Below are 13,055 nucleotides of genomic sequence, written 5' to 3' on the forward strand. Positions count from 1 at the left end.
GGCTGTAGCCCACCAGGTTCCTCTGTCCATGAATTTCTCCAGACAAGAATATTGGAGTGGGTAGCTATTCCCTTCTCCAGGGGATCTTCCCAAACCAGAGATTGAACCCAAGTCCCCTGCATTATAGGCAGATTGTTTACCATCTGGGTCATGAGGGAAGCCCCAATATTCATTGGAAGAACTGATGCTGAACCTGGAGCTCCAATACTTTGGACACCTGATGTAAAGAGCCAACTCTTTGGAAAAGACCCTCATTGGAAAAGCTGGGAAAGACTGAGGGCAGGAGGAGAAGCAGGTGACAGAGGATGAGATGGTTGGATGGCATCACTGACTCAGTGGACAAGAATTTGAGCAAAGTCCAGGGATAGTGAAGGACTGGCTTGCTACAGTCCATGGGGTCGCAAAGAGTCAGACACGACTTATCGACTGAACAGCAACACTGGACATGACGAACCAAAAATTCCATTAGTATGCATGAAGATTGTTTCTAATTTTTTACTGTCATAGACAATAATATACTGAACCTAAAATATATGTGTGTATTTACACATAAAATATATGTTTATTCATTACATGTGCTTATTCTGTGTGATAAACTCCTAGAAGAGGAAGATATCTAAATACAAAATTTTTGATGGAAGTGCCCAATTCTATCCATTTCTTCAAAGATATTTAATTTACTCTCTTGACCATTTCTTCACCTTAAGAAAATTCTTCCCATGGGAGCAGGGTGGATTCTTAGAAGAGGGTAGAGTGCTAAGAAGTGAGGCTAATCCATGGGTAAAGAATGAAGATTAGCAACAAAACTAAAGACAGAGAAGGAGGAAGGTGGGGCTGGGAGGCAGGAAATGGAATTTGGAAAATTTTTTTTGGTATATAGGATGCTTACTGGCAAATGTTAGTTAACTAACCACAGGTTGGCTTTATCTTTTCTTATCATTTTATAAGTGCCATGGCTCTCAAAATCACTGCAGATATTTACTGCAGCCATGAAATTAAAAGATGCTTGCTCCTTGGAAGAAAAGTTATGACCAACCTAGACAGCATATTAAAAAACAGAAACATTACTCTGCCAACAAAGGTCTGTATAATCAAAGCTATGGTTTTACCAGTAGTCATGTATGGATGTGAAAGTTGGACTATAAAGAAAGCTGAGGGCTGAAGAATTGATGCTTTTGAACTGTGGTTTTGGAGAAGACTCTTGAGAGTCCCTTGGACAGTAAGGAGATTCAACCAATCCATCCTAAAGGAAATCAGTCCTGGGTGTTCATTGGAAGCACTGATGTTGAAGCTGAAGTTCGAAAATTTTGACCACCTGATGCAAAGGACTGACTCATTGGAAAAGATTGATGCTGGGAAAGATTGAGAGCAGGAGGAGAAGGGGACGATAGAGGATGAGACGATTGGATGGCATCTCTGACTTGATGGACATGACTTTGAGCAAGCTCCAGGAGTTGGTGATGGACAGGGAAGCCTGATGTGTTACAGTCCTTGGGGTCGCAAAGAGTTGGGCATGGCTGAGTGACTGAACTGAACTGATGGCTCCCATTACCTTGGAAGATTTATTATCCTGGTGCAAAGACTAAGGCGGTATAGCTTCTCAAACCCATTTCAATGGTTTAAATTTTGACCAAGCCTTATATATATATATTTTTTTTAAAATAATAAACCCTTATTCTAGCTAATTACACAAAAATTATTACAATTTTATTTCCTTCTTGACTTTGTGCCTATAACAATCCATATTATATGATAGAAACTTTATCTAGACAGATGGACCAAATTGACTTGTACTTGTGACATCTGCTTCAGGTCCTGGGAGGCCACTTTCACTTTTCCTTTTGATCCTATACCCACAAAACTGAAGAATCAACATTACTGTTGGCCACACCATGCATCATGTGGAATCTTAATTCCCCAGCCGGGGATTGAACTCTGGCCCCCTGCCTTGGGAGCACAGAGTCTTAACCACTGGCCCACCTGGGAAGCCCAAGAATCAACATATTGGTAGACATCTTGGCTCTTGGACCTGTTCCCCATGTCCAGCATTGATTGGTCAGCAAACACATTGTTGTTGTTCAGTTGCTAAGTCATGTCTGACTCTTTGCAATCTCATGGACTGCAGCACACCAGGCTTCCTTGTCCACTATCTCCCAGAGTTTGCTCAAACTCATGTCCATTGAGTCAGTGGTGCCATCCAATCATCTTATCCTCTGTCACCCCCTTCTCCTCCTGCCTTCAATCTTTCTCAGCATCATAGTCTTTTCCAATGAGTTGATCTTCTCATCAGGTGGCCAAAGTGTTGGAACTTCAGCTTCAGCCTCAGCCTCAGTCCTTCCAGTGAATATTCAGGACTGATTTTCTTTAGGATTGATCTCCTTGTAGTTCAAGGAACTCTCAAGAGTCTTCTCCAACACCACATTTCGAAAGCATCAATTTTTCAGCACTCAGCCTTCTTTATAGTCCACTTCTCACATCTGTATATGGCTACTGGAAAAACCATAACTTTGACTATATGGACCTGTGTCAGCAAAGTGATGTCTCTGCTTTTTAATATGCTGTCTAGGTTTGTCATAGCTTTCCTTCCAAGGAACAAGCATCTTTTAATTTCATGGCTGCAATCACCATCTGCAGTGACTTTGGAGCCCAAGAAAATAAAATCTATCAGTGTCTCCACTGTTTCCCCATCTATTTGCCATGAAGTGATGGGACTGAATGCCATGATCTTTGTTTTTTGAATGTTGAGGTTTAAGCCAGCCTTTTCACTTTCCTCTTTCACTTTAATAAAGAGTCTCTTTATTTCTCCTTCACTTTCTGCCTTTAGAGTGGTATCATCAGCCTTGTGGCAAAGGGCTTTTCATAACTCAGTGAAGCTATTAATCATGCCCTGTAGGGCCACCCAAGATGGACAGGTCATAGTGGAGAATTCTGACAAAATGTGGTCCACTGGAGAAGGGAATGGCAAACCACTCCAATATTCTTGCCTCAAGAACCCCGTGATCCATGAAGCAACCCCTTCATGGATCACAGCAGATACATAGTAATAGACTAATTCCACATTTCAACTATAGAAAAGATTAGGAGAATCCTGAGACAGAAAGAGGTTAAGTAATCCCAGAATAATGCAGCTCATCAAGGTTAAGGAAGTGCAAGTTGGAGAGCTGTGACAGGTGATCAGTTCTGAAGCAACTGTAACTCCTAGCCCTATAGTGGACATTTGCCATGACGTCCCTCTTCCCATTCCAGAGGAGTCCCCCCATTTCCTTTGTCTTGGTGGGAGGCAGAACCTCCCTAATTTTTATGGAAAATAAAAGTAGCAGTATTGTTTTTCCAGTTCCCTTGGGAATTAGAGCTTGGGTGACTGACCAAGACTTGGCCAATCAGATGCACCACTTTATTTTGAATCTAGAGGTGTTGATGGAGAGAATAAGAAATGAGTGCTCTTTTTGGAGGTGATCACATCTGTTTTTCAGGCCTCTAAGGGCTATGCCCAGTGACTGTTTCTGGTAATGTTGGTGGGGATTCAAGTGGCATGGAACAGAGTTTGGTAGCTACAGTGGTGACCTCATCATACCAGTTCTGGGATATGATTTTGACTATGGTTCTGCCTGTATGACCTTTCTTATTCTTGACCATTTTGCTGAACTTGTTGGCTTAGTCTTCTTGGAAATACATGAGTTTCACATATGCTTTCAATAAACTTGTTTCCTCCATGAATAACCAGAATTAGTTTCTGTTGCCTGCATCTAAAAACTCTGAAAGTTACAATCCTGGTGTTAGAAATCAGGCCCACAGAACACCATCAGCTGTAATGAAAATCATGTTACTGATTTACACTAAATATATAGCTCCATGTACTTTTTTTTTTTTTAGGTTTGCCAAAGAATATTTCTTTCTTTCTTTTTTAAAAATTTTTATTTTTACTTTATTTTACTTTACAATTGGGTTTAAGAAATATTTCTAGGCAATATCCCATGAGAAAACTGTGATACACACCTAATATTTCTAGGAAGTTCTAAAGGAAACAGATATTTGAGGGACAAAAATCTTTCATAGATAAATCTTGAAATCATAGATAAAACTTGAAACTGTGTTTTGGGGTTTTATCTAATGAAGAAGTCCAGATCCTGTTCATCCATTTCCTGAAGGCTCCCTTGACATCCTTGTTCCTTAGGCTATAAATGAAGGGGTTCAACGTGGGGGTCACTACTGTGTACATGACAGTCAGGATACGACCCCCGGCCACTGAATAGCTGGTAAGGGGCCGGAAGTAGACCCATGTGAGGGTCCCATAGAATATAGCCACCACAGTGAGGTGGGAGCCACAGGTAGAAAAGGCTCGCCACTTGCCTTTGGCTGAGGGGCTCTGGAGGACTGCTGAGATGATGCAGGCGTAGGAGGCCATGATGACGGCCAGAGCGCCACTGATGACAATGACTCCCTCCGTGTGAATCATCAAGGTGTTGAGGTGGGTGCTGGAGCAGGAGACCTTCATCAGAGGGTAGAGGTCACAGAAGAAGTGGGGGATCCTGTTATCTGCACAGAAGATCAGTCTGCCCATGAGAAAGGTGTGCAGCAGGGCGTGAAGATGGGAGAGGATGTGGCACACGGCCACCAAGTGTGAACACAGCTTCCTGTTCAGAATCATAGAGTAGAGGAAAGGGTGGCAGATGGCGATGTATCTGTCATAGGCCATCACAGCCAGGAGGAAGTTCTCCATGGCTGCAAAGCAAATGAAGAAATAAGTCTGTGTTAAGCAACCCACGTAGGAAATGGCCTTGGTAGAAGAGAAAATGTTCTGCAGCATCTTGGGGACTGTGGTGGAGGTGAAGCAGATGTCTGCCAAGGCCAAGTTGCTAAGAAAGACATACATGGGAGTTTGGAGGCGTGGAGCAGAGATAATCAGGATGATGATGACAGAGTTGCCAGAAATGTTGATAGTATACATGAGCAGAAAAAGGAGACAGAGCGGGATCTGCTCTTCCTGGTGGGTAGAAATGCCCAAGAGAACAAAATGGGACACACTGGTCCAGGTGGTATTGTCCATCTATTACCATTAAACAAACAGGATTATTATTATTTTTAATTGAGATGTAATTGATATATAACTTTACATTAGTTTCAGGTGTACAACATAGTGATTCAATAAGTGCATGCATTATAAAATGATCACCACAATAAGTCTAGTTATTACCCATACTCATACATAGTTACAAAATTTGTTTTTTCTTGTGATGAGGGCTTTTAAGATTTATTCTCTTAGCAACTCTCAAATACACAATATGATGTTATTAACTGTAGTCACCAAGCTGTATATTACATGCCTATTATTTATTTATTTTATTAACTGGAAGTTTGAGCCTTTGAATCCCTTTCACCCATCTTGTCCATCCCCTCACTCCCCTGCTTCCAATCTTTTCTCTATGAGCTTGTTTTTTCTTTAATTCCATGTGTAAGTGAGACCATAGAGCATTTGTCTTTCTCTCTCTGACTGTTTCACTTATTATACCCTCAAGCTTCATTCATGTTGTTGCAAATGGCAGGATTTCTTTCTTTTTATGGCTGCATAGTATTCCACTGTGTATGTGTTTATGCCCTCTTTATCCATTTACCCAATGATGGACATCAAGTTGTTTCCATGTCTTGGCAACTGCAAATAATGTTGCAATGAACCTGGAGGCTGCATATATCTTTTAGAATTAGAGTATCTGTCTTCTTTGGATAAATATCCAGAAGTGGAATTGCTGGATGATATAGTATTTTTAATTTTTAAAGGAGCCTACGTACTATTTTCCAAAAAGAATTATTTTTATAGACCTGGATATCTGAGCAGTCTGTTTAGTTACTTTTAGTTTTGTGCTCCAGGGTAAACTACACATGGGATAACTTGGTATTGATAACAGGATCAAGTGCTTAATTATTTTCCAAAATAATGAGATATGGATTTTTCATTATCAGTAGCATCATCACTATCATCATAGATAACATTTATAGAGCACTTATTTTGAATCAAGGACTTTGCTACATTATCATATTTGATTCTTACAATAACCCCATAAGGCAGTTATTATTATTATCATATTCATTATTATTCCAGTTTTACAAACTAGAAAATGGAGGCATAGAATGTTTAAACTCATAAAGGGCAAAATCAGAACTTAAGGTCATATTTGTCTGACTCCAGAGTATGCTAGTGACAAAATATAGTACGACTTCCCAAATTAAAACTAAGACATCTAATTCATGGCAATAAAACTTGCTAATGGGCTACATAACCTTGTTAAAAGAGATTTCAAAGGGCATTTGGTTAAGTATTGTCTATTTTGGGTAATGCATACCCTTGGCAGTACCCACAAACTTCTCAAAGTACACAGACATGGTTTTAGGAGAATCAATTTCTAGATTCCCGACTTATTCTCTTTACTAAAATCATTCTGTCTTCAATATGTCTCCTCATGCATTATCCTGTCTATCACTTGCCAAATAAAAGACTTACTTTCATCCATCACAAATCTTATTAGATGTATTGACTCAGGAAATAAAAACATTAAATAAGTTAAATGAAGCAAGAGTCAGCAATATTAAGAAAATGAATGGCTTTTTGGGCCAGATAGCAAGTCTATTTTGAGATTAGGGAGCTTCCAGTTCTTTGCTCTCAAAAAAATAAAAAAGGAGGGATGTTGAAGGAGACCTAATCTACTGGTCAGCACACCATTTAAAATAATTTTTGTTAGTATGTGACACTAACTTCTGGATACTGGACTAGAACCTGGCTCTTCCATTTAATTGTTTTATGACCTAGAGGAATTTGCTTACCCTCTATGAGCCAACTCTTCTCATCTGTAAAATGGGGGGAATGGTAATAGCACATTACTCATAAAGTTGTTCTGAGGATTAAATGATACTTTCTGGTCCTTGGCAAGTGTTCAGTAAATGGTGACAATTATTCTGATCAATTTTTCAGATGTGTTCTGTGCCGAGTCAATGGATTTTTCTAGGAGGACAGTGCACTGCCAACTGGGTCCCTCTACCTAAACCTACTCTACTTTGTCACTGTCTTTTTCTTTTTTCTTAATATTCATTTATTTATTTGACTATGCCAGGTCTTGACTGTGGCATGTAGGCTATAGTTTCCTGACCAGGGAGAACCTGGGTCCCCTGCATTGGGACTGGAGAGTCTAGCCACTAGGTCACCAGGGAAGTCTCTTGTCACTATCTTTAAAGTGTGGTTTCCAGAAATGAGCAAAATTCTATGAGTCTGGATTCTCATCACAGGGTAAACATAATGATTTGGTCTGGCCATCATTCGTAGATTTTTGGGTGGAGATCAAAGTTGGCAGTCTGTGTCCAAGCTAGCTGTGTCCATGGCTAGCCCAAGAATTTTTAAGCTTCACAATTCAATTGTTGGGGGGAAAAGTGCAAGGAGTTAAGAGCTGCCTGGTGGAAGGCACTTTCACATGCTTTATCACATGTAACATATAGTAATCCCGACATACTTCTAGCCACACCAGTTATTTATTATCCTCATCTCACAGATGAGTAAACCAAGGCTTCAGTTCAGTTCAGTTCAGTCGCTCAGTCGTATCTGACTCTTTGCAACCCCATGAATCGCAGCACGCCAGGCCTCCCTGTCCATCACCAACTCCCGGAGTTCACTCAGACTCACGTCCATCGAGTCAGTGATGCCATCCAGCCATCTCATCCTCTGTCATCCCCTTCTCCTCCTGCCCCCAATCCCTCCCAGCATCAGAGTCTTTTCCAATGAGTCAACTCTTCCTATGAGGTGGCCAAAGTACTGGAGTTTCAGCTTTAGCATCATTCCTTCCAAAGAAATCCCAGGGTTGATCTCCTTCAGAATGGACTGGTTGGATCTCCTTGCAGTCCAAGGGACTCTCAAGAGTCTTCTCCAACACCACAGTTCAAAAGCATCAATTCTTCAGCGCTCTACCTTCTTCACGGTCCAACTCTCACATCCATACATGACCACAGGAAAAACCATAGCCTTGACTAGAAGGACCTTAGTCAGCAAAGTAATATCTCTGCTTTTCAATATGCTATCTAGGTTGGTCATAACTTTTCTTCAAGGCTTAGAGAGGTATAACAATTTGCTCAGCATCACTCAGTGTTAGGTGGTTCGACTGGACTTCATACTTGTGTCTGGACACCTTGAGTGCTCATATGTGTAAGGCTCTACCACACTGCCCTTTCATTGCCTAACCTTCTGCCCCATGAAAATGAATTTATTCATCACTCCTGGTCTATCTGCTTTCATACCCCAGATTAAAGGATGTCACCATGGAAGCACACAAAAGAGTAAACTTTAGATGTTTCAACGACAAAAATTTGGAAATTTGTAATATGCCATTGAACCATCCTGAATTGATTTCAATAGGATATGATGATGAATGAGAACTACAAGTTGTAGTCGCATTGACTGAGCATTAACTATAAACCAGGAAGTGTTCTGAGAGCTTTATATGTGTGTTTCTCATTTGGTGATCACAGCAAGTCTACGATCAATGGAAGCTCAGAGGGATTCTGTGAGATGCTCAAAGACACTGAGTTAGTAAGCGGTAGAACTGATATTTGAATTCAGTTCTAGCTGACCTCAACATCTATGCACTTAACCTTGGGCTGTACCATATCTTAAATGTCATCTTCTCATTCCAGTTCCCACTTTCCTCTTTGTTCCTTCCTTTCCCACTGTGCTGTCTTATGCACTTGGCCAGTGATAAATGTCTACCCCACTTTTCTTTTCGAGTTTAATCCTCATTATTGAACTTGAGAGTAGATATTACTGTTCCTACTTTCAGATCAGGAAAATAAGGGCTGGGGGATGAATTTGCTTTCCTAGGGACACAGGGTATAGGGTTGGAGTCAGGTTGATTATAGATCTGTCTCACTCAAAACAAGGCTCTCTCTACCCCACTCCACCCATTTACCCCTGTGTTTTTTTCTCTTCCTGCATTTGGGTCCCTTTTGTTAGTCTGTCACTGTAATTGAACTCTCCAGATTGAATAAGTGGTCCTGAGTCACGGCTTAGGAAACATGGGAAGGCTGGAGAAGGGACTGAGCTGTACTTGACAGTCAGCAGGCTATGGCTGGTACCTGGGGCAATGTCCATATAGCTCCTGTGACAGCTGCTCAGAAGTAGAGAAAGCCCCAGAGGTGGGGGGAGAGGGACTTCCTGAAACCTTGGAGTCCTTACTCTCCTCTGGCTGGCAAAAGTCATTCTGCCTGACCCACAGTGCAGCATGTCAGCTCCTGACATGTAGTGTGGGGCATGGGGCTGTGCAGTCAAGACTGGGGAACTACAAGTGAAAAGACTTGCTTTATAGAGAAAGATGTAGACAAAGAAAAAGCAGGGTTGGGTGTGGGAATGGGTCTGGTGCCAGAAATGGAAAGATTTGGGCTTTGGCCCCAGGTCTGCCATGAACACTCTGAGATCTTGGAAAAAATCACTTCATTCTTGGGGACCTCAGTTTCTTCATCTGGGAAATGGGATGAATAATACCTGCTTTTCATGCAGAAGCTTTGTAAAATAACAGAGGAGACTATGGACATAACAAGTCCTTTAACAAGTCTTATGAGACAGTGAGAAGTTTGTGTTACATGTCTACTTGGAACTTGGTTTCTGTCTAACATAGGTCCCCATAACTTCTGACAGTCTGATCCATGGACTGGTGATAATAAAGCATTTCATTCTAAAGAGACCTAAGCATTTGGATAATGTGACAGTCTATTCTTTGGGTTTCTCTGTTGGAACATTAATGCCCAGATGTGAAAAGAAATATCTGGGTCAGTTGTTAAGCAAGACAAAGTAGACAGCCTCAAACAGGGGCTGATTTTTGGGTCACTCAAAGCTGATTGCCTACAATCCCTCCCTACCTGATTGAGGTCTCTGGAATTCCATTAGATAATTTCCTTTTTCACTCAAGAAAATGTTCCTAAAAGGAAACACTTTTGACTATGTAAATCCATTCATTTTTGTGGTTCTGCTTTAATGAGGGGAGGGGAGAGAGTTCACCAAGACCCAGAATATCTGAGGATGGCATAGGGAAGAGACACCGTGAAGGAAAAGTAAGGGGAAAAGATGACCCGCGGAGTCAAAGACGAACGTCACGATGCACACAACGCTGTGTGAAGGATCAAATTTGAGAAAGTGATCCTCCCTCCAGAATTTACAGGGAGCCTGCGTAGGAATCGTCTGGGGGGCTTGTGTGAGTGTGGAGTCCTCAGCAGACACTCACCTCACTGTGGACCCTCCCTGGGCTGGAATAGGCTGGGCTTGGCACTTTCATCATCCCTCAGGTGGCGTGTGTCATCCCGTTGTGACAGCAGCTCGGATCTGTCAGCTCAGGGAAGACAGAGCAAGTTGCCCGGCATGGAAGGAAGAAAGACCTTAGGGAAGGGCTGACGGGGTTGAGCACCAAGACTCCTGGGGGGTGCTTCTGCTTGGCAGGGGCAGGAAGGCATGTCTGGGAAAGGCATTGGGAGGTTTTTTTATTACACGCTTCTGCATGAATTCCACGGCTCCCATCACTTCATAGTCCCAAGTGTGTCATCGTCCAAGCTCACTGCCTTCTCTGGGGACTGGAGCCCGTGAAGTAGTGCTTCCAGTATTAGTGGGAATATTACTATTAGTGACTGCAGCTTGGCAGCTTGGCTGATCCCAGGAGGGGAGGCCAGAACTTAGGGGCTCATCCTGGACCTGGAGTTCTCTGATCTGTGCTCCAAAATTCGACTGTGAGGTGGAAGCTCAGAAATATCCAGGTATGGTCAAGGCATAGATGGGTGTGTCCTTGCCCAGAGTCCTTGAAGATGTAGCCTCACGTTTTACACTTCTTTCAGGTAACACACACTTATTTTAAAAAAATATTTAGGGACCTCTCTGGAGGTCCAGTAGGTAAGAATTCACCTTCCAATGCAGGAGACATGGGATTGACCCTTGGTCAGGGAACTAAGATCCCACAGGCCCTGGAGCAAATAAACATGTGCCACAACTGCTGAGCCCTCGTGTTACAACTAGAGAGAAGCAACGAAGAGCCTGGACACTGCAGGCCCAACACAGCCAAATAAATAAATAAGCAGGGAAAAATACTCAGAAAAAAAAAATACAGCACTGAAACAGGTATCAAATGAAAAGTGAGAATCTGTTTCTCATCGTTCCCATCTCTCTCCAGGGGTAATCACTGTTAGAGTTTTGACCTGTACACCTTCAGACACTTTTCTATGCACCATATATATATATATATATATATATATATATATATATGTAGAATTTTGATTTTACGAAAATGGGATCATTTGTTCTGGAGCTTTCTTTGTTACTCTCACCAATATATCATGGACCTCCTATATCACCATGGGATCTACCTCATTATTTTTTAAAGTATTTAATAGATTAATAGATGTACCATTAATAATACACATTTCCCTGCTCAGGCCACTTACCTATCTCCTTTTTGGTGGGGTGGGGGAGGGATGGTTATTACAAAAGCAATGCTGCATGGATATTCTTTTACAGGCATTTTTGTGTACATATATTTTCTAGAAGTGGAAATGCCAGATGGAAGTATTAATGGAGGAATTTAGAAAATATTTTTCAACCATTTTAGTTTCTTATTTTTAAAAAAATTTCCAACTATATTGTTGCCCCCCTTTTCCTATGTTGTTGCTGTCCTTTTATTATTGATTTGCAGGAATTATGCTTTGATTATGAAATATTCTCAGGTTTTCCTTCTTGACCTGACTTACAACTCTAATCGTTCTCAATGTCCAGCTCAAATAGACATTTTTCTCTTTTACTTACACTATCTGTTCATTCTGGAAACATAAATCATTAGTTTCCCTAGAACATGAAATGGAACATTTCTTGTCATCTCTCATATTTGTCATTTCTCAAAAATCTGAAACTCACATGGACACAGACATAACTGAATGCATATAGTTAGCAACAGTAACAGGTTATATATATTGAGTGTTTACTATGTGCCAGGCATTCTGTTTAAAGTGTTTGGAAAGAATGATACTAAAGCTGAAATTCCAGTACTTTGGCCACCTCATGCGAAGAGTTGACTCATTGGAAAAGACTCTGATGCTGGGAAGGATCGGGGACAGGAGGAGGAGGGGATGACAGAGGATGAGATGGCTGGCTGGCATCACTGACTCGATGGACGTGAGTCTGAGTGAACTCCAGGAGTTGGTGATGGACAGGGAAGCCTGGCGTGCTGCGATTCATGGGGTCGCAAAGAGTCGGACACAACTGAGTGACTGAACTGAACTGAACTGAACTGAACTGAACTGAACTGAATGTTTTTATATCATTCAGTCCTTTCAGTAGCTACATTAATTATACTCATGTTCATTGCAGCATTATCCACAATAGTCAAAATATGAAAAAAAACCTAAATGACTGTCGATAGAGAAAATGTGGTATATATAAAGAGTGGAATATTACTCAATTATACAAAAGAAGTAAATTCTGCCATTTGTGACAACTTGGATGGACTTGGAGAGCATGATGTTAAATGAAATAAGTCAGACAGAAAAAGATAAATACTGTATGATCTCACTTATGTGTGAAATCTAAAAACGCCAAGCTCATAGAAACAAAGAGCTTATGTCCAGGTGTGATGTGTGATGTCCAGGGTGTGGGTAAAATGGACAGAGTTTGGAAAAATGTTATACATCCCCATTTATAAGACAAATAAGTTCTGGGTATATAATGAACAGTATGGCAACTATAGTTAACAATTCTGTGTCATATACTTTAAAGTTGTTAACAGTGTAGATGCTAAATGTTCCTAACACCCATACCCGCACACATAGAACATAACTATGTGAGGTGATGGATGCGTTAACTGACCTTTATTGTAGTCATGATTTCACCACGGATGTATATCAAATCATCAAGTTCCATACCTTAAGCTTCCACAAACATTATATGTCAATTATACATCAATAGCACAGGAAAAATTTAAAAAAAATTAAAAATGGGCAAAACCAAACTATAATGTTTAAGCACACATGTGTATGTGGAAAAATTAAACAGA

At 41.0% G+C, this 13,055-nt stretch overlaps 1 protein-coding gene across 1 annotated transcript; it reads right to left on the reverse strand.

The window, feature by feature from the left end:
• Positions 1-4,069: 4,069 nt before the first annotated feature.
• LOC138074255 (olfactory receptor 1Q1-like) lies at positions 4,070-5,047 on the reverse strand. The gene has a single exon (XM_068966331.1). It carries the CDS (start codon positions 5,045-5,047, stop codon positions 4,070-4,072), a length of 978 nt encoding a protein of 325 aa, XP_068822432.1.
• Between the last annotated feature and the right edge of the window lie 8,008 nt (positions 5,048-13,055).

The sequence above is a fragment of the Capricornis sumatraensis genome, chromosome 1 (genome assembly GCF_032405125.1).
Source record: "Capricornis sumatraensis isolate serow.1 chromosome 1, serow.2, whole genome shotgun sequence".
NCBI lineage: Eukaryota > Metazoa > Chordata > Mammalia > Artiodactyla > Bovidae > Capricornis > Capricornis sumatraensis.

Bases quoted from the DNA above. Each gene is read 5' to 3' on its own strand.
- LOC138074255 (XM_068966331.1), bottom strand. From the start codon at position 5,047: ATGGACAATACCACCTGGACCAGTGTGTCCCATTTTGTTCTCTTGGGC.